The sequence below is a fragment of the Cibotium barometz genome, chromosome 39, assembly GCF_041138505.1.
Source record: "Cibotium barometz isolate CiBa-2024 chromosome 39, ASM4113850v1, whole genome shotgun sequence".
Taxonomy (NCBI): domain Eukaryota; kingdom Viridiplantae; phylum Streptophyta; class Polypodiopsida; order Cyatheales; family Cibotiaceae; genus Cibotium; species Cibotium barometz.
In genome coordinates, this window is record NC_141084.1 from 21,061,095 (window position 1) to 21,083,804 (window position 22,710).

Sequence of the window (22,710 nt, forward strand, 5' to 3'; positions counted from 1 at the left end):
TATCACACAATGTGCGCCTTTCCTGACTGCTCGCTTAGCCTTCAAGTGACTTATGAGCGGAAAGTTCGGAATTTCTGGCTCACACTTGATGGTCAGTGAGGTGTTTGACACATTCCAATTGATCTGGAATGCGTGCTTGTCCCACTTGACATCAAGAAGAAACTTGTGAAACCACTGAATGCCCAAAATTATGTTTGCTCCTACAAGAGGGGCAACCATAAAATCACGCACAAATTCTATGCCCTGAATAACTAACTTAGCACCTAGAGCTTCATACTTGACGCTCATTGTCATGCCTGTGCTAAAACCCTCAACCTGTTTGTCCACCGAAGTCAGGTTGAAAGGGGTACGTCGAGTAGCCTATACCGTGACCACATCCTCCGTATTGCCGCTGTCAAACAAGACAACGACTCTCTGGCCACCTATGTAGCCAAAGGACTTGAGCAATTCATTGCGCTCATACTCCTAGTCATGGGTGCCCTTCTGCTTATCTTTGAGCTCCCGGCTAATAATTGTTCCAACTGAAGCATTGGGATTTGAAGAACTAAGGTGTCACGCGCATCCCGCACTTGGATGCCACGTAGACATTTCTGTACAGAAGGTGCAAGACCTGGGATGGTGAGCTGGTCCCATGGGAGCCCAGTCCGGGACGAGTCAGCCAGGGATCCATCTCAGTTGTCCGAGGTTAGGTGTGCGTTGTCATGCACAGGAGTCTAAGGTCAGGTGTGCATTGTCCTGCACATGAAACAGTGCAAGTCCGCGCTGTGAGTCTCCCTCTGGAATGATGTCAGTGACTCTGTGAATCGGGTATGGTACCGGATGCCAGATCATTGAGTAGTTAGCATTTAGAACAAGGGGCCAGCCCATAGGGCTACAAGGCTTAGTGTGGGCATGGGGATGGTGTGGAGCCACGCCCATGAGGGCCAAGATGGCCCTGGCTGAACCCACCAGCCATGGAGGGGCTGTAGGACAGCCCTAGGACAAGCTAAAGGCAGATTCCAGGAGTATACAGCCTTTGCAGGGCTGTATGGCAAGTATGGGGCAGCCCATACAGGCTGCCCAGCCCTGAGTATGATTGCAAAAGCCTTGCCCTGCCCTTTAGAATCAGGCGCATCACTTTCAGCCTGTTAGGAAAAAAACGCAGCATTAAATGTGAATTAATTTAGCATTTTATGCTGAATTTCTGGTTGTGGGAGCATTTAAAGCTGGCCGATTACTGTAGTACTGGCCGACTGGGTAGTAGAAATAGAGATGCCCACAATCCCATTCATTCATCTCATTCTCCACCAAGAGCTCAAGCATAAGAGGCTAGACAAAGCCAAGAGGGTGCTAAGCAAAGGGGTGAAGGATTTTAGCTCAAGGGCAGGGAATTCCCAGCCAAGAAAAGGTCCAAAATTTTTGTATTTTCTTTCAGATTCACATCATTCTAATAAAGCAAATACACCATCCATGGTGGGGGCCCTACAGAGGGTAATTGGGACCCAATATTGTGTCCTCTCCATCTCTCCCTCTCTCTCTCTATTTTGTGCACATCTCCTTTCAGTTGTGCGTTAATTTCTGTCGCGAAAAGAGTGCTGAATTTTGAGTATTGAAGTTACCGATTCTTCTCCGAAGCTTCCGCATATTACAGTGGTATCAGAGCTTCCGGCTAATAATTGTTCCAACTGAAGCATTGGGATTTGAAGAACTAGGGGCAGCCACTGGGGTCTGTGTGGGAGCTGGACTCACCACGGAAGCTGTGGAGGCTGCGGCAGCGGTCTTTGGAGGCTTCTTGAGACACTCCCGAGAAGTATATCCTTTTGTATGACAAAAGAAACATCTACCCTCCTCCTTGTATTGAGAAATCTCCTTAGCACTCAACTTGCCACCTGTCTTGCCTGCCTCCCTTATTGGTCTGGAGTAAGCTTAGACGCATTGTTCGAGTTCTTGGAGCCAGAGGCTCACGTGCTTTGTCCTTGGGAAGACCCCGTTTGGTTCTGGCCTTTTTCCCCCCAGGCGGTAGCCTTGGGAGTAGCTGACTAGGAAGTCTTGGGCTTGCCACCATTATGCTTCATTTCTGCACTCTGCGCAAGCGAGAGTGCGTCTTCGAAGGTGGCTGGTGTAAATATACTCACCTCCCATTGGATTTGCGTGTCAAGGCCATACAAAAACTGCCCTTTCTTGTCCGAATCAGATAAGCCTAATTGCAAACATAAAGTCGAAATTCTATTGGCAAACTGAAGGACTGGTTGCGCGTTCTGACGCGCTCCCCTGAACTCGTCTTCGAGTTGCTCAAGGTAGTGGGGCAGTAGAAATCGCTGCTTAAGGTCGCGGACAAACTCGTCCCACACATAGTTGCCATACCTAATCTGGTGTGGGCATGAGCCCACTGAGTCCACCAAGGAATGGCCTCACCTTCCAAGTACCAACTGGCTAAGATCACTCTGTCAGTATCTGTCTTTCTAACTGCGGCAAAGTAAGCTTCAAACTGATGCAACCATGAATAAGGAGTTGTGGGGTCGAGTTTACCATTATACTTACTGAAGTTCATTTTCTCGGGAAAATGATTCAAGGGCGCTGTTGGTGTCAAAAACACACTGGATCTTGGTATGCACAGATGCTACAGTGGTTCTCACATCATGGTATAGACATTGAGCGGTTGCCACCTTTTCAGTATGATCAGTCTGCTCCACGGGGTTACCTCTCTCTCAATGAGAGGAACAGAGTGATGAGACAGGACATATGGCAGCACTACATACAGGAGACATGGACAGCACCAGAGAGCCCACTACCACCGAAGATGCTGTATTACAGAGACCACTTTATGAGCATCTCAGGGGATGGGTTTATACATCGACCGTGGTACATGGATGTATACATGCCACACAGCTCTCGTGTTGCTATTGGACAGCTACGAGTCTCATCACATCAGCTAGAGATAGAGGCTGGGAGAGCGGCACGGGTTCCTAGAGCTGAGCGGATATGCAGATTGTGCCGCGAGGAGGTGGAGACTGAGGATCACTTTGTATGTAGATGTAGAGCCCACCAGGGGGTCAGAGATAGATATGCAGGATTGTTTGAGGAGCACTCTTCACTACATCAGTTGATGGAGGCCTCGGACCAGCGACAGCTTGGCAGACTACTACTAGAGCTTCATAGTTCTCGAGAGAGACTCCTCCAGACACCCGCTCCCACTAGGGGTGGGAGACAGTCCCAGCTCACAGATTTCTTCCAGAGAGCTATGCCAGTGCCAGCTGATGTACCACGTGGGGTGACCGCACAGAGAGCAGAGGAATTGAGAGCCAGGAGGAGACCTAGACAAACTGGACATAGAGCACCCCGACTCCGTCACCGAGAGATAGCAGCTATCCGAATGAGACACCAGATGGAGACACAGGAGAGGCTAGCTCGCTTTCATTCAGACTCAGGGTACACTGGATGGAGTTAGACATAGATCTGCATAGCATGCTTGTACTACCCCTTTAGCATATAGAGATGCATCTTGCCTTAGCACTCCATCCACATCCCCACCCCCCTTATATTGTTTGTATATGGGCTCCACCGATCCATGATGATTCACAGTTGTATCCAGACACATGCACACTTTTTCTTTTGTTTCTTTTCTTCCGATGACCGGAAGAACACAGTTGTATTATTTTTTGTCTCATAGGCCGACTTTGGCCTCTCGTAGACGTTAATATATCTTTCTTTCTTTCTTTCTCTCTCTCTCTAGCCACGCACACAAAGGCATGGAGAGTGGGAAAGAAGAGAGAAGGTAGTGGCGAATCCTCTAAGGAGAGAGCACTTATCATTCATTTCCCCTCCATGGAAGGGAAGAAGGACTTCTTGAAGAGACGTCCTACACTCAAGAAGACGGGAATATTTCTTGGAGATGACCTCACACTCTCGTAGCTTGCCCACATGAAAGAAGTTATGCCCGAGATAAAGGCAGCCCGAGAGAAAGGGAAAGTGGCCTTCTATAGAGATGGTAGAGTGGTGATTATGGAGAGGCGCTCTTCATGACGGCGCGAGACCTATGGGACTACACTCAAAGTTGCTACTTGGAATTGTAATGGATCTCTATGCCTTGATGTAGGGACTTTTGAGGATAGTTGCACTGGGAGGGACATCATCTTCTACTCTGAGACGCATCAGGCTCCTGGTGGACAGTCCATGCCACATGTTAGTGGATACCGATGGGAGACAACTTGTAGACAGGAGACTCGTTCAGAGCATAGAGGACGGGGCTCAGGAGGAGTGGCAGTATTGTTTAGAGAGGAGTTGCAGCCACCACTGATACATATAGTCCGCAGAGATGAGCAGGCTAGGTACATGTGGGTTAGACTGAGGGCAGAGACGGGCAGATATCTTTACATTGCTATATGCTATTTTGCTCCTAGTACATCAGTGTATGCATCACCTAGAGGGCAGTCTCCCTTTTCTATTTTGGATGATGACATTTGGGAGTTCTCCAGGGATGGTGACATCATTCTCCTGGGGGACTTCAATGCCAGGATTGCCCATAACCAGACAGTATTTTATGATACCTCAGAGGAGATGTTGAGGGAGCTTGATGTTAGGGATATGGGCCTATCTAGACTCTCACAAGATGAGGAACACACTGAGTATGGGCGGTATTTGATAGACATGGGGACTGCACATGGATTGGCCAACCTGAATGGCCTACAGAGATTCCCGGCAGCGGGCGGTTTCACTTGCTTTCCACATCGGCATGGTGCTAGTACAGTGGACTATGTTATGGCTCAGCCCAGTCTCATCCCCCCTTTTCAGGATTTTATGGTAGGCACTAGGCCGGTTGGAGTAGCAGTGGATCATGCTATCTTGTCCTTCACTCTCACATTTCGGTTCAGCACAGCTCCATTGGGACAGGTCTCCACACACACTCGTTATACCTTTACGAGGGAGACTGACACCATGTACACGGATGAGATATACAGACGCTTAGGTGCCGAGGAGCCGGGATGACCATTAGATGAGCTCACTCAGATATTGATAGAGACGCTTCATGCTACAGCATTTGAGGCATATCCCCATAGTTAGCCTACACGGAGACGATATGGGAACATGCCCTAGAACAAGTGGTATGATGAGGAGTGCAGAGAGATGAGGATCAGATTACAGAGAGAGGTGCTCATGGGTGTTACCACTCACAGACAGTCACGGATTACCTTCCGGCGCCTAGTGCGACGGAAGAAGAGGGCTTATCTTGCTCAGTTAGAGAGGGATTTGTATCAGTTATTTATGAGTCAGGACTCAGGCGAGGCATGGAGACTATTCCATGAGCATTCACCATCACCAGCCATTACCTCCACAGAGATTTGGGGTGAGTATGCAGCATCCCTATACATAGCACCAGGACAGCCACCCTTGCCAGACCCATCGGAGCCTCTTTATTGCTGAGATGGTAAGGAAAGCTATTGACAGGATGAGGACTGGGAGAGCATATGATCATGATGGTTTGGTAGCAGAGCACTTTATTCATGCCAGAGATATGCTTGCAGAGCTTATTGCTATGATGTTTAACCGAGCCATGTGTGAGGGTTTTCTTGAGACTTGGAATATGTCCACGATTGTGCCTATCTTCAAGTCAGGGGATCCCATGCTTCCTGGGAATTATCGTACCATCATGATTGGTCACACATTGGCTAGATTATATGCATCTATTCTTGAGCAGGAGTTGAGTAGATGGGCAGAGAGAGAGGGCATACGTGCATCAGGGCAGGCAAGGTTCCGGAGAGGTTTCTCCACTCTTGACCATATCTTGACACTCAGAGCTATTATTGAGGAGGGCATTTATTGTTGCTTTGTGGATTTCCGCAAAGCTTTTGACACAGTATCGAGAGCCAGACTGATGCGCAGACTACAAGAGATGGGAGTGCCCACAGAGCTGATTTGGGCTTTATACAGGACAGTTGTGGGGCAGGTACATACTACTTAGGGTATATCTGAGATGGTTCACTCCACTATTGGGGTGAAACAGGGCTGCCCCCTTTCTCCCACCTTATTTGGGATGTATGTGGATGAGGTTTCGGACTATGTAGAGCAGGAGGGTGACAGAGGAGCACAGCTAGCAGGGACATGGATTCCGCTGTTATTGTATGCTGATGATATTGTGTTGATCTCAGATTCTCCAGAGGGGATGCAACGTCATTTGGATGCATTGCACACGTTTGCACAGGACAGTGGATTGTCTATTAACCTTGGTAAAACCAAGGTGATGGTGTTTAACACCACAGCACAGTGGGTTAGGAGGTCAGCACCCACCTTTACATATGGTCAGGAGACGGTGGAGTATACAGATGTATATACTTACCTTGGTGTGGTTTTTAGTGGCCCACTATTTTCCTCGAGGAGAGCAGCGGAGACCAGATTGACCAGAGCTTATGCAGCATTGGGGAGACTAGAGAGGATGTGTTCGCAGGTTCAGTTTCAGGAACCTCGAACAAAGCTCTGGCCCTTTGACACGTTGGTCACTTCAACCATGCTGTATGGAGTGGAGATATGGGGACCCTCAGTGGATCACCACAACCGAGCTGGTAGCACTGATGGATGGAGATGTATGGAGAGGCCCTTGGTTTCTATGATTTCCCGGATGATTAGGGCCAAGGCCTCCGTACCACATGATATTATCCGTGCAGAGATGGCTGCCCCCCCATTGGTAGTAGAGGCTCTCACTCGATCAGTCTCCTTTATACATAGCACTTGGGATCTCCCTAGAGACAGATATGCTCGCTTAGCCCTGGAGTCTTCACGACAGTTGGCATCACAGGGAGACGGATCATGTTGGTATGCACAGATGACAGCTTGGTTCCAACTGCATGGCTTTAGTATGGACAGGCTACCTCCATTTCAGTACTCCCTGGATGCACCCTCCCTCTCTCTCACATGGGCAGAGATTACTAGACTTATCAAGCAGGACTTGACTCAGCTGGACACTAGGAGGACATGGATACAGCCGACACACAAGCGTGGTTCGAAGATGGCTTTCTATAGAGATCATCTTCTCCAGCTCACGGAGGATGGGTTTGTGATTAGACCCAGCTACATGGATACTCATCTTTCTCATGGGGTACGGTGTGGTCAGATGCACACATCCTCACACCAGCTAGAGATTGAGACTGGCAGATTCAAAGGAGTACCAGCTGATGGCAGGATTTGTCAGTTGTGCCAGATGGAGCCAGAGACAGAGTTACATATGTCACTGTTGAGTATATTATGAGATACGAGGCCGTTTTCACTGCCTGTTCAGAGAGGGTTACGGACCACTCTCCAGAGTCATGAGATACTAGGATCAGAGATGCCTCGGATTATACTTGCTGGAGCTGCGTAGATATAGAGAGGGTCTCTTGAGAGGGAGGGGATGAGAGAGAGAGAGAGACACCTACAGAGGCAGATTATAGACTTATTTCGACCAGAGATTGAGCAGTTAGGCCAGCAGGCATTGCAGCTAGCCCCAGAGTATAGCCGCACCAGAGGTACATTGATTGATCGGGCTATAGAGCTGGGGCGGCGGTCCAGGAGCCCCAAGATGAGAGGCCCATCTCGACACCGGCGGAGACTACAACAGAGGATCAGGACCATACTAGCACGGCATGGGAGACGTCCAGTCAGAGTACTCACCATGGAGGACATTGAGAATATCCGCCATCGATCGATGAGAGATATCTTTGGATAGTGATGTATATGATGCTTACCTTTGTTGCTGGAGTTTTCCTTCCCAGATGTTATCCATTAGGAGCTCCTAGTACCTTACTTTTCCTCATAGTTGTTTCAATTTCAGTTAGTTGTTTAGTTGTTTTAGCTTTTCTTACACAGACATTGTATCAGATCCACCAATTGTTGTAACTTTTTTGGTCTCATAGGTCATTTTGGCCTTTTGAAGACGTTAATATATCATTTCATTTCTCTCTCCCTCTCTCAAGGCTCAAGCCATCTTCAACCATGGCATCCTCCTCACGTGGCGGGGCTTCTTGTAGAAGGACGATGGGATGGACACAGTGTGAGGAGGTTAACTACACTCCATCCGCTCATGGAGGCGGTTCTCGGCCATGGGCATGCAATGTCGTCACAAGGGACGAGGCATGGTAACGGGGGACAGGGACGGGGATGGCCATAAGTAGGGAATGGGGACGGGGGAGGGAATGGCACTCAAAAAATACTTTTTTTAAAAGTTTTTCTACTCTACACTTATTCTACTTTGGAAGTACATCAAAATGAGCACAAATTTACACTAAAATGGTAAGCTTTTGAGTCATATTAAAAAAATACGCCGATCAAAGAGTGAAGGCATTGACGATTAATTGTATTAATAATTAAGTAGATACAAAATGAGTCATGACTCAAGAGTCAAGACTAAGCCTTAAGGAGGTACAATACATGGAAGGACTCAAACAAGTCTACTAAAGCGTAGAGGCTAGATCTAAGTAGTAAGGCCCGTAAATCATGATCCATGAATGATCATCCACGTGAAGTGCTCGCCTCACGGTCAGGGTAGCTTGTGCCAAAGGAGCATCAAGCTCATCCTCACTAGCATGCTGCTGCAGCCCCTCATCCTCTTGTTGCTCTTCTTGTTGACTCATCATCTCCCACTCAGTGAAGGGATATGCCTTCTTGGTCACGCTCTTGCAAAGCATTCGCAAGTTCGCGTTGACAAAGACAAGGTCATTGGCACGCTCTACCCCGAGTGGGTTCCTCTTCCTAGAGGCAATGTGGCTGTAGGTGCTCCAAAGTTGCTCCAAGCAAGAGGAGCTGACAGCCTGACTATGTATGCAGATGGCCAGTTGCTGTAGCTCCCGTCCATCCGAACCAAAGTCCTCCCACCATAGAGCAGCACCAACTCGTTGGAGCAGTCGATCTGTGCATCATGACAGCCATAGGAGCCATGAAATGACCTGTACATGGAAACATGGTCCCTAATCTTGCGCCTAATCGATGCATCAGGCACAAGACGGTCCAAGATGATCCTCCATTTAACGCTCACCTCCCGGTCGCTCTCCTGCTTGTTGCCTTGGAATTCTGGGTCCACCACATAGGCTGTTGCATGCAATGGAGAGTAGTAGGAGTTCCACCTTCCTAGACACAAGGCATGGATCTCCTCATATTTGTCTTCGTTAGGCATGAAATCTTTCAACTTCTCTATCTGTAATCCATGGCCTCGTAGAACTTACCTATGCATGGTTGCATAGCGTCTGCAATCCTCAATAGGTGGACTATGGGCCTCACTATAGCATCCGTGGTCTTCACACGCTCCCACTAAGAGGCGTCATCTGCCCATAACCTACACTCTTGGCCAGTGTTTGTACGAGACTCTTGCATGTCGACGAATTGGTTGCTAAGGAAAAGCCCCCTCAAAGCACCGCTACAATCCTTCAACCGGCCCAACATGATGAGAAAGTTGTAGGTAAACCGGGTGTCGGAATATTTGAGGAGAGAGAGAGAGGACCTCTTGTTGAACTCATGTTGAAGTCTTTGGTGGTTGAGGACAAAGGAGACCATGGTGTTGGCCTCCTCAATGAGCGGTCCATGGCAATGCCCATATGTCCTTGAGGAGGTTGTTTAGGCAATGAGCTATACAAAAGAACACCGTGACATGTCCATACATACCTTGGAGGACAGCTCCCGCCGCCCTATTGGAAGGCTCCCCATCCGCAACAAAGCCTACTACATGCTCGGAGCCAATGATCTCCATGGTGGTAGCCCACTTCGCTGCAAGCACATACGTGCTCTTCTTGGTGCCAGATGCATCATGAGATGAGATGAAGTACATCTCTCCACGGGAATATGCAACCATGCCATGAATACTCCTCTTGCGGGTGTCGCTCCATCCATCCACAATGAGGGAGACTCCGTTCCTCTCCCATTGCGCTTTGTGTTGTCGGCCGCTTGCTCTACAATGCGCTTCTCCTTCTCGAGCAATGTAGTGCATAAGCTCTCGGATGAGGGGAGCATATAGGTTGAGCCATACTCCCCAATCTTCTTAACCATGACCTTGAAGTATTCCGACCTATTCAAGAAAGCAATTTACTAATGAGAAGGGGACTAGGATGATGAAAACATGAATGATGAATTGGCAATGATCGATTGCACTTACCTTGCCGCTTGAAAGGCAATGTGGTCGTGGAAGAAGAAGCAGGCCACCGCCATATCCACCGCCTCCTTCAACTTGGGTTTCCAATTCTCCCCAAGTGTAGATTGTCGCCGTGGGCCACACAAGGGTTGAGAGGCCGTGGAGATGGAGGGTGCCAGCGTCATGGATGGAGCAACGTTCCGACTCGATGGTGAAGGTGATGGCGTGCATGATCCCGATCTATCACATGACTCCATCGTAGAGGCTTGAGTTCCTTTCTCCATCGTCGCGGATCCACGGCCACTCGTGGTGTCCTTGCCGCTTCGACCACCTTGTAGATGGCAAGCTTGTCAAGAAGTTCCCGTCTCTTTTTGGGCGTGACATTTGTGCAAAACTGCACTTCATGCCCACTCTCATGCAAGAGGTGGGCTTGCACTTTGTTGACGCCACTCGTTCGCCGGTACGGGCAAAGCTTGTATGCCATAGTCACAGGGGACGGAAGGGACAACAGCTTGGGACACCGGCCTGGGACGTGTCAGAAATGGGGATGGAATGGGGCGTTCGGATGTCCCGTGGAGGCGTTCCTCACAAAGGACGCGGGACGGGGACGGGGACGGCTGTTGGCAGGGGACGGTGTGGGGGATGGACCTGTGGGGGGATGGCAGAGAGCCGTTGCGTCCTACAATGGTCCTTTTTATGCCCGTTTTTTTGTCGTTTCTGGCCGTTTAGGTGGCCGTTTGGGGACGCCTTCCCCTCTTGCCACTTTGGCCTTGACCTTTGAGGCTCGGCCCTTGCCTCCCTCTCTTGCCTCAAAGGCCAAGGCCCAAGTGGCAAGAGGGGAAGACGTCCAAAACGGTCACCTAAATGGCCAGAAAACGGGCAAAAAAAAGACCATTGCAGGGCACAATAGCTCTCTGCCGTCCCCCCACAGGTTTGTCCCCCATACCGATTCTTGCCAGCAGTCGTCCCCATCCCTTGTGAGGGACGCCTCCAGGGGGATGTCTGACCGTCCCCTTCCGTCCCTGTTTTGGATGCGTCCCGAGACAATGTCCTAGTGTCCCAAGCTGCTGTCCCTTACGTCCCTTGTGACTATGGCATGCAAGCTTTGCCCATACCAGTGAACGGGTGGCACCGACAAAGTGTGAGCCCACCTCTTGCATGAGAGTGGGCATGAGGTGCGGTTTTGCACGAATGTCACGTCCGAAAAGAGATGGGAACTTCTTGACAAGCTTGCCGTCTACGAAGCGGCAAGCAAGACACCACTAGTGGTCGTGGATCCCGCGACGGTGGGGAGAGGAACTCAAGCCTCTACGATGGAGTCATGTGATGGATCGGGATCATGCACGCCATCACCTTCACCATCGAGTCGGAATGTTGCTCCATCCATGACACAGGCACCCTCCAGCTCCACGGCCTCTCAACCCTTGCATGGCCCACGGCGACAATCTACACTTGGGGAGAATTGGAACCCCAAGTTGAAGGAGGAGGCGGATATGGCGGTGGTCCGCTTCTTCTTCCACGACCACATTGCCTTTCAAGCGGCTAGGTAAGTGCAATCGATCATTGCCAATTCACCATTCATGTTTTCATCATCCTAGTCCCCTTCTCATTAGTAAATTGCTTTCTTGAATAGGTCGGAATACTTCAAGGTCATGGTTAAGAAGATTGGGGAGTAAGGCTCAACCTATACACTCCCCTCATCCGAGAGCTTGCACACTACCTTGCGCACTACATTGCTCGAGAATGAGAAGCGCATTGTAGAGCAAGCAACCGACAACACACAGCGCAATGGGAAAGGAACGGAGTCTCCCTCATTGTGGATGGATGGAGCGACACCCGCAGGAGGAGTATACATGGCGTGGTTGCATATTCCCGCGGAGAGATGTACTTCATCTCATCTCATGATGCATCTGGCACCGGGAAGAGCGCGGATGTGCTTGTGGCGGAGTGGACTACCACCATGGAGATCATTGGTCCCGAGCATGTAGTGGGCTTTGTTGCGGATGGGGAGCCTTCCAATAGGGCGGCGGGAGCTATCCTCCAAGGTATGTATGGACATGTCACGGTGTTCTTGTGTATGGCTCATTGCCTAAACAACCTCCTCAAGGACATAGGGGCATTGCCATGGACCGCTCATTGAGGAGGCCAACACCATGGTCTCCTTTATCCTCAACCACCAAAGACTTCGGCATGAGTTCAACAAGAGATCCTTTCTCTCTCCTCAAATATTCCGACATCTGGTTTGCCTACAACTTCCTCATGTTGTGCGTGTGAAGACCACGGATGCTATCGTGAGGCCCATAGTCCACCTATTGAGGATTGTAGACACTATGCAACCATGCATAGGCAAGGTCTACGAGGCCATGGATCGCATGATAGAGAAGTTGAAAGACTTCGTACCTGACGAAGACAAATACGAGGAGATTCATGCCTTGTGTCCAGGAAGGTGGAACTCCTAATACTCTTCATTGCATGCAGCAGCTTATGTGGTGGAGCCAGAATTCCAAGGCAACAAGCAAGAGAGCGACTGGGGGGTGAGCGCTGGATGGAGGATCATCTTGGACCGTCTTGTGCCTGATGCATCGGTTAGGCACAAGATTAGGGATCAACTTTCCATGTATAGGTCATTTCATGGCTCCTTTGGCTGTCATGATGCACAGATTGACCACTCCAAAGTTGGTGCTGCTCTATGGTGGGAGGACTTTGGTTCGGATGGACCGTAGCTACAGCAGCTGGCCATCTGCATATATAGCCAGGCCATGAGCTCCTCTTGCTTGGAGAAACTTTGGAGCACCTACAGCCACATTGCCTCTAGGAAGAGGAACCGACAAGGGGTAGAGCGTGCCAAATGACCTTGTCTTCGTCAGCGCGAAGTTGTGAATGCTTTGCAAGAGCGTGACCAAGAAGGTAGATCCCTTCACCGAGTGGGAGATGAGGCAACAAGAGGATGAGGGGTAGCAGCAGCATGCCAGTGAGGATGAGAGTGAGGATGAGCTTGATGCTCCTTTGGCACAAGCTACCCATGACCATGAGGCGAGCACTTCACGTGGATGATCATTCATGGATCATGATTCATGGGCCTTACTACTTATCTCTAGCCTCTAGGCTTTAGTACTTTTTGTCATTGACTCATTTGAGTCCTTCCATGTATTGTGCCTCCTTAAGGCTTAGTCTTGACTCTTGAGTCATGCAATTTTCTGTGTTGGAGTTTGCTTTATTGTTGATTCAATACAATGCAATATGGAACATTCTACGTGTTTGATGTCCTCTTATCGCGTTGTAGTGAATTTTATCGAATATGTTTTCATGTTTCTTTTTGTTCTTGTACTTTTCTTCTTGCTTCTTCACGTCTATCTTCGTCTTTTCTTCTTTTTTCCTCCATAGTGAAGAGTATCTGTGTCAAATCTGAGATGCCTTCTTTGGGCTTCTCTTTTTCTATGGCAAGCTGCACCTGCACCTTCAGAGAATTTACTTGATCCATCATTATTCTCAGGAGCTCTTCTGCGCTTAGCGGAAGCGTGCTTTCTGTTGGTGTGTCGGGTTGGAAGCTTTGTGCCTCCATAAAATCTTGCTCGCTTTCTTCTTGATGTGATTTCCCTCCCGACATGGTGGAGGGTTGGGTGTTTTTTCTGGACTGCAATATTACCATCCACCGGATGCTCTCACTTCTTTAGGTAGCCGAGTTGGGTGACCGACTTGATGCTCTAATACCAATGTTACATGCACTGAGGTTGATCATGGTAAAGCACAACAAGGCCTTCTTTATACCTTTATGTGGTGAGAATTCTTTAGCATCCAAATTCATAGAGTAGAGAGAGAAGAGAATGAGAGAGTGAAGTAGACAACACCTTATTGGGTGCCAAATATCTACTTAATTATTAATACAATCAACTGTCAACGCCTTCACTCTTTGATCAGCGTATTTTGATAGTATGACTCAAAAGCGTAGTGTAAATTTGTGCTCATTTTGATGTACTTCCAAAGTAGAATAACTGTAGAGTAGAAAAACTTTAAAAAAAAAGTATTTTTGAGTGCCGTCCCCCCCCCCCCCCCCGGTCCCCATTCCCTACTTATGGCCGTTCCCCATCCCGTGTCCCCGTCCCCCGGCCCCTGTGACTATGCTTTACCCATCCATTTGGGGGTGATAAGCTGGCGAAAAATCCAACTTAGTGTCCGTCAAATAGAGCTCTCCAAAAGAGACTTGTGGTCCTAGGATCTCTATTCCCCACAATGGACCCCTGCAATGGACTTAGGCAAAACATGGTGTTTAAACACTTGTGCCAAAAATATCTTGACCATATGTTCAGGTTTAATGGTCTTTCTGACTAGTAAGGAGTGTGCTTACTTGCTAAACCTGTCAACAATGGTCCAAATAGCATCATTGCCTTGCTGAGTACGAGGCAAAACCATGAGAAAGTCCATTGTAATACCTTCCCATGGCTACGAGGGAATAGGCAACGGCTGAAGCAAACCTGGAGCCTTTTTGTGAGGACTTCTTAGTCACTGCAAAGATCCATATGTCGAATTGGTGAGGTTGGGAGGTTGGTGTGGCTATCTCAACTTGAAAGGTTCGAGGTGTGAGCACAAGTATGGGAGAGTGATTGCCAGAGAAGGTGCCCAAGGAGTAGTATTCTAGAGATAACTAAACTCGTAAGTCCCCTCCCCCATAAGCCACCGCAACAAAAGGGTTCACTGAAAGATGGTGAGGTGCGTCCAACGATTGTGAGTGGGTGTCTTCAGCCCGTAAAAGGTAATATTTGCTCTAGAAGTATGTTGCACCCGTAAAAGAATGTGAGTGGGTGTCTTTAGTCCGTAAAAGGTAATGTTTGTTCTAGAAGTATGTTGCGCCCATAAAAGGATGAAACGACAGGTTATAAAAATTGATGCAAGTAGCAAGGTATATGGGCTGACCAGCCATGTTTTTTATGAAGAAACATGGCTGAATTCCGGTATTGCAAGCATGAGGCACCAAGGGGCTGAAAATGATGAAAACCAGCAATGTTTGAATTCCAGAGCAACCCCATCAACATGTGCAAGGGTGCAAGCACTAGGTGATCACTAGAGAGGGAGACGATTTGCAGAAGGGGGCTGATTTGCTGCCAGAGAGGCCCACAAATGCATGCGCAAAAAAGGGGGGGGGTGGCGTTTTCCATGTGCGAAGGTGAAAAATGGTTGTTTTTTTGTTTTTTTTTTGTTTATGTGCTATCACAGGCCATGGGCGTTTGGCTTTGTTTTGTTTTCTGTTGTGGCTTGGGTGTGTAAAGGGGCCAGCTCCTTTGGACATGGATGTAGCCCGTTTTTTTTTTGTTTGTTTGTTTTTGTTTGTAATGGGGTAAGTCTATAAGCCTTAGCTTATAGCATTAAAATATTTTATAAATGCAAAGAGTTGTGTCTAGAAAAGTTGGCGATTTGTTCATGAAGCGCCAATTCACCCAAAATCATCACAGCATGGAGAGAGAGAGAAAGAAAGAAAACTATATCAACATTCTTTAGAGGCCACATCTGACCTATAGGACTAATCAGATACATCCATGTGATTACATTCCACTTCGGGGGCAACAAAATCAAAATAGAGAGAGAGAGAGAGGCCATACTACGCCTTCATAAATCCGGTGATGCTCGGGTAACACTGTGAGCTTCCCATCTTTTTTTGTTTTTTGTTTTTTTTGTTTTTTTTGGAAAGAGGGCTTATTGCATATTTGGGGGGATTCAGAAATCAGGCAAAACTGGGCAAAGGGGCTTATTGCATATTTGGAAAGAGGGCTTATTGCATATTTGGGGGGATTCAGAAATCAGGCAAAACTGGGCAAAGGGGCTAAAATTGGATGGGGCATTCTCTCCCGCTCTTCCATTTTTTGTTTTTTTTGTAAAGAGGGCTTATTGCATATTTGGGTGAATTCAGAAATCAGGCAAAATTGAATGGGGCATTCTCTCTCGCACTTCCATACAAACCTTGCTGAGGCTAATTTTAGGGTTAGGGTTTGGCTGTGGGCATCCTACAAGTTGGAGTTTGTTTGCTCTGATACCACTGAGAGGACTTCTTAGTCTCTTAGTATTTTAGGAGACATGGTTAGAGACATAATACAGAAAGTAAAGACACTTAGAGTGGAAAGGTGTGTTGTTTGCATTGAGACAAGGTACTCTCTTAAATAGAGTCCCAAGGGTTACAAATGAAGAGGCACATCCCTTAGTGTAAGGGTGTGACTCTTGAATTAAAAGTCACGTCTTTTGGACGTCACTTATATAGTGATTATTGTTGTTATAAATAACCATCTAGTCATAAATAGCTAGTAACCATGGATTATCAGTAATAATGAACCCTTGCCACCTGTAACCTGCCTGCAGCCTTCCCCCTAATCTCAGGGCTTGCCCAGATTAGGACCTAATCTTGAGTGTTAGGTACATAACAACACCTGAGGCGTCTAAAGATGTTCCCTTGTTGATGACTTGGCACCCATCTGTTTAGGTCCAGGCCTCTACCTCTGTAAGACTTTATCATTCTAGATTTTGCTATGTTACGTCTTGACCCAGAAGCATCTGCAAAGCATTGAATTATCATTAATGCTCTCCTGACCACTTCATGATCAGCTTTTAAGAGCAGCATGGAGTCATCAGCAAAGCACTGGATCACCAGCTTGGAGCCATGATGAAGTTTCAGCCCCACAATCTGTGCCCATCCAATGCAGCCAACTCCAGAGCTTCTTTAAGAGGATGAGTGGCCATAGAACAAAAGAGGGGCCAGCCTTGCGTGACAGACCTTGAAATTGGGAAGCAAGCCACCAGGACCCCGTTGAGAAGCACCAAAAGTCGTACAATGAGTCCATGCATCTGGAGCAAGCACTTTTACTGAGCACATAAATCACAGAGGTAATAAGCTTTCCAAACCCTTATTTTTCCAACACTTTACTGATAAAAGACCAATGTATTCTATCATATGCCTTTCTAGGTCCAATTGCATCATTATACACTTTTGTCCAGATTGTATTGCCCTTTAGAACATAGTATATGTTGTCATAGATTGATCTACCTTTTATGAGCCATGTTGTCTTTTAGATATGCAGGTTTGCAACAAGGGGGTAAGTCTGGTTGCAATGACTTTTGCTAAGATTTTGTACAGCACAGTCTGTAGGTTAACAGGCCTCCAATGATTTAAGGAATCACAAGCTATCTGTTCACGTGCTCATCATCTTACCGTTCTAAAGGTTGCCAAGCTTCGTTTTTTCTCTGCAGCCAGTTTTTCTCACTTGTGAGCTGCTCCACTGTTTCACAGACCTGCAGCCTCCTTGTTTTGCAGCCCTACAACGCTTGCCCTTGCTGCCCTGAAGCTGCCTGTGTTGAATAGAAAGCTGTCTTGTCCATGGTTGAGGAATGAATCCCCTTTTAAATGAGCTCGGGAGTTTACTAGTGGGCTTGTCCTTTCATTTTCAAGGCTCCCCAACTTTCCTAGCTTGTGTTCCCACCGTAAACAAGTAAGGTGATTGCTGTTCATCCACTTATTTTGTTGGGTCGTGGAGAAACAGAGAAATCCAACTGTTGGTGCACGGTTCAGGCACTTTTTCCATTCAGCCTGCCGGCAGGTGGCTTGTTGAATAGCTTGAAGCCCACCAGTCCAGTAAGCAGGCGGCCTAACTGTGGTTGTGGATTTGGCACTATCGAAGGCCTTGGAGAACCTACCAGGTAGGTGGCTTGGTAGTGAGAGCTTTTGAGAACCTATTGGGCAGGTTGCCCAATAGTGGAAGCATTGGAGCACCGACTACGCCAGGGTGGTTTAGTAGTGGAATTCACATCAACTGATTTTGTTTATTTGTATTATCTTGAAAATCCATTACTGTGGGTTGAGAATTCCCCGGGTACACATGAAGCTTCGTGTCCTATTTTCCTTATCGGCAATAAAATAAACCAAGAAGGGGAGGGGTGCTGGCCCATCTTTGGCCCTTAGTGTGGACTCAAAGCACAGTCATGGCATTCATACACTGGCAGTGTCTTATGCATTTCTCTATTTGTATTGTGTTGTCATTCAAGTGAATAAGTAGCAGTCACAACACCAAGGGGGGCCTGTGGGGATTTGAACTCAGGACCTCCCCTCCCCAAGTCACAAGCCCGCACTGCTAGGCTACACGCCGGTTGGCCACTTCCTCACAGGATTGCGTACTGTCTTGACCTCGTTGTTGCATGGAGCATTTTTACACCATTGCTTACCACATGCAGTTACTGAAATAATGGTGATAGACTTGCGGCTACGTTTATGGTATGCCTTGCATCTTGCAAAGTCGATTTGATTTTGAAAAAATTCACCCTTTATGCTATAGAACTGTCCCAAAGCATCTTTTGATTTTGTGAATGCAGGTAGAGACTGCATATGATGTGCTACTCATGCAGAGCTTGATGCAGCGGAGGTCAGGGAAGGTGATTGACAGCAGTATTCGATATGCTGATGTGAAGAAGGTCAAGACTAGCTCTGACATGGGGGGACCACAGTGGTTCAAAGGGGTTCTCAGCAAAGTCCCTGTTGCTGTGGAGACTCCGCCACCCAGTACTATTGGGACTCAAACTGCTGTATATGCAGGATTGGTTGTCTGGACCTTTGCAAGTGGGCTTCCATCATTGAATGCGAATTCAGATGTGCCTGGAGTGATTTTGGCTATTGGATTTGGTGCTTCTCTCTTTTTTTTAAGGAAGCAGAATGTAAAATTAGGTAATATTACTTCCGCATCTTCTCTGTACATACTTGGTGGTTTTTTTGTAGAATTGTTAGGCTTTTCACACTAGTCAGTTTATTGATTGCTACATGATGTTTTACTATTGAATGCCGTTTAGGTAAGTCCTTTTTATCAAAGGATAGAAGGCTATGGTCAATGTCTGTCTTAGGAGTGCAAATCAGTCTATTGATTGCTACATGATGTTTTACTATCGAATGCCTTTTAGCTAGCTATTTTTATCAAAGGATAGAAGGCTATGGTCAATGTCTGTCTTAAGAGTACAAATCAGTCAAGATCTAGGCTATGCGGTTTACCTCTCATCAGATGCATGTGGGCTAGGGATAGATGGGGAAAGGTCACTAGGGAGGAGGAAATGTGGGACGTGCAATGGCTTGTGTATTGGAAATCACCCAATTTGTAAGATAAAATACTACCTATCTTGGGACTTTTGGAGAACACTCCATTTTGTCTTATATTTTTTCTGGGCCTGTGCAGGGAAAGCAGCTGTATTGACAGTTGCTGGTCTGGTGGCAGGATCAGTCTTTGGTGGGGCTGTTGAGTCGTGGTTGCGTGTGGACCTAATTCCCGTTTTTGGGATCGGGTCCCCTGCTGTGGTTGTAAGTGAGTTTGTGTTGGTGTCTCTGTGGCTTTCATCTCTCTATCTGCGTTGATGGCATCACTGGTGAGACATGGCAACATAACTGTGGAAAAATCTCCATAAGGACTGGTTTTGGTGGTAGATTGCCTGGATTATGTCCAGTACCTAGCCATTGAATTATGGACTCTGTAAATACTGTCAATGAATGGGTTGTGTAAGCTGAGGGGTAATCCAGTTCTCATGGAACACCCTCGATTCTTTGCTGTAAAAACCTTGTTCATAATGTGGCCTAAATGCTTATAATGCTCTCTCTCTCTCTCTCTCTCTCTCTGTCTCTCCCTCTGTCTGTTTCTGTGTGTGTGTGTACGTGCACACATGCATGGCAGGCACACAACATTCCTCTGTGATGCCTCAACAACCTTGCTGGACCGAGCTGTGGCACTCCATACCAACAAACACGTGAAGGGTCCATATGCTTGTTATTGGGTGGGTTTGTGGTATATTGTAGACCATTCACACTTGTGCATGTTATACAGAAAGTATTACATTTCAGCTTTATGTAATAAGCAAATACACATTAAATAAATACATGCAATTTGTTATATGAAGTCATATGCATTATTCAGCACTATTATAATGCATTAATGTGTTTTTTTGCACACTACCTTAACTAGTATGTATTGTTTATTAGTATGTATTTGATTTGTAAAACCTGATTGAATTGATATTTATTGTTTAGATTTTATGTGGTATTTAAAAGATACATATGTATACATATACACACATGCTTGCATGCATTTATTAACTAGTAGGTGAAACATACACACGTGTACATGTTGGGGGGGGGGGAGAGAGAGAGAGAGAGAGAGAGAGAGAGAGAGGGTTTGCTAAGGCCAAATATGACCTATGGGTGTTGTGAGTACCCATTCATCAACTTGAGGTCAGGTGTCCATTGGCTTTGTTGTCTTAAGAGCTCGAGCAAGGGTTAATTAATCTCGGAGCTACCCATTTCCTCTGACCTTGTCGAGTTTTGCTTCCCTTTATTTGAGTTGGTTGGATGTAAGCTCTTCTGAATACCATGGGTGTTACCCTTTAAATTTTTAATTTTCTCAAGCATAACTGTTCTCTTGTGGCAAATGTGACGATAGTTGCGAGGTCCAATGCAACTAATGGCATTTGTAAATGTTAGTCAGGTCTCATTTGGAAATCCTTGATTCCTGGGGTGAATTTATACTTTCACTCTCGGTTTTCTTTAGCGTCTCTTTGGTTTTGAGGTGACTTGAATTCTGCATCCTTCTTGGGGGTTTGACAGTCGCTTGAACAGTATTTTCCACCACCTATACCTTATATAGTTGTAGTGTTTGATTCCTTGGTCACACGTGTTTCCACCATATCTAAATGCTATCACTCACACTCAACTTACAATCTAAACATTACAAGATAATCTCGTTGATGATAAAGCAAATAATTTACACACAAAGAGTGCACCTCACATATATATAACTAGAAATGTAACAAGATACATGAAGCTCAATGCATATATATACAAATGTGAGGAGGTGAAATAGAAGCACCTATGTAAAATAGATTAAGGAGTTGCAAAGGATGTGGAGAGAACACTAGCTTTGTTGCAAAGATCAGAGACGATCCTATCCTTCACATTAGGAGAAGTTGACTTAATACAGTGTATGTGTGGAGAGAATACTAGCTTTGTTGCACAGATGAGAGACGATCCTATTCTTTACATTAGGAGAAGTTGAGTTAATACAGTGTGTATGTCGTGAGGGTGCTTTATCTCTAATTCTAAGACTTTTACACTTGACTGGCCTTATAAATTGGCTTCTATAGGATACAACCTTGAATGCGAGATGTCAAAGCATCCAAACTTAGTGTAAATAGCAAAAATAGCTTACTAATCAACTAACCAAAAACATTGTGTTTGCAAGGGCTTACTGGAGAAGGTGACCGATTGACTGAAGCATGATATAGGTGCACCTAGTGAAAGGAAAACCAATGTCTTTATAGCATACCATGGGAAAAGGGGGTAGGATGCTTTTTGTGGATGCCCAATATTTCCTTCAGCTTTGAACACAAGATACCTTGATTTTCTCATCTCCAGATAGGTAATTATCCTTCGTTGTAATTTCCCCAACAAATACTGCATTCCCTGCGTGATTATGGACCTCCATATAACCTTGTCTCACAGCATGTAACAAATATATCTACAAGTACTGGGGCCTCAACCTAGGCCAAGTTTCAATCCATCTCTAACGAGTGGGGTGGTGATTTCAATCCAAGCTTGAGAGAGGCCTAACGAGTGGTATGGTGTAAGTTTTGGCCACCACTAAAAACGTTTAATGAGCTCAATTGTCCATGGACACTTGCCGCACATGATGGTACTGTCTTTTTTTATTTAATAACTATTCCACTTGCTTGATATAAAAACACCGACTTCCATGTTTGTCTTGTAAAATCCATTCTCAATCATGTATTTTTTATGAGTATATGGTCTTACCAAAAAAATCATTTCAAGTTCTCATCATTCTTGAGATCAACCATGCTGGCCAAATCAACCATCTTGAATAAATCAAGGGTCATCCTTTTAAGCTTCCTCAATCTCTTGATTGAACAATGCATTTTCTAATATTGTTGAAGCTCATGTGAGACACTATTCTCTCAACATTAGACTAGCCATTACTTTATCCCTATCTAATTTTTATAAAAGCACCCCAGCTGTGAAAAGTTGTGTTCAAACCCCGACCTAATGCCACAGCCTGCCAACTTGCCCAGGTCTTGACCACTTGGGATAAGCCCCTTCACTGTCTGACATATTTTTCAGATGGGTAGTGAGGTTATTGTTGCCCTGTGTGAACTTCAAGGGAGCCCCTGCGCTAGTCTCAGCGGATGCCAGCTTTGCCTGAGCTGTCATGACAAGAAGAAACATTTTAAGGCCAAAGTCAATTCTTTAAGGATCACCATGAATTTTTTTTAACTTCTTGCAGTTTAGAGACGCAAGTCACATATGTCCCAAGGTAAGGAAGAGAGACTGGTAATCACCAGTGCTCCCAAGGAATAAATAAAAGCTGCAAGCTTTTTCGTAGACTTTGTGTGTTGTGTTTAGCCTTCGAGGTGTGAAAAGCCCCCAGGGTCAGCTCAAAATTTGCTCCCCCACATAAGATGCAGGATGCAGACGGTCACTTTTTACTCGAGAAACCCTGCATGCAGTGCTCACACAACATGCCCTTAACCTTCTCCTTACTGTAGTCTTGCAGCTTCAGTGAGAAAGTGATGTGACACCATCATACCTTCTCGAAGTGACCTTATCGGCTTATTAGATAAAGGCAACT

At 46.5% G+C, this 22,710-nt stretch overlaps 1 protein-coding gene across 1 annotated transcript in view; it reads left to right on the forward strand.

Annotated features, from left to right (window-relative positions):
* Nucleotides 1-19,663, forward strand: part of LOC147615858 (protein CHAPERONE-LIKE PROTEIN OF POR1, chloroplastic-like) — a 28,868-nt gene extending 9,205 nt beyond the window's left edge. Inside the window, exons 2-3 of the mRNA XM_086778466.1 lie at nucleotides 18,413-18,761; nucleotides 19,261-19,663. Of these exons, the coding sequence (XP_086634592.1) occupies nucleotides 18,413-18,761; nucleotides 19,261-19,436 (525 nt within the window). The 3' untranslated portion in view covers nucleotides 19,437-19,663. The remainder of the gene's footprint in view (nucleotides 1-18,412; nucleotides 18,762-19,260) is intronic.
* The last annotated feature ends 3,047 nt before the right edge of the window (nucleotides 19,664-22,710 follow it).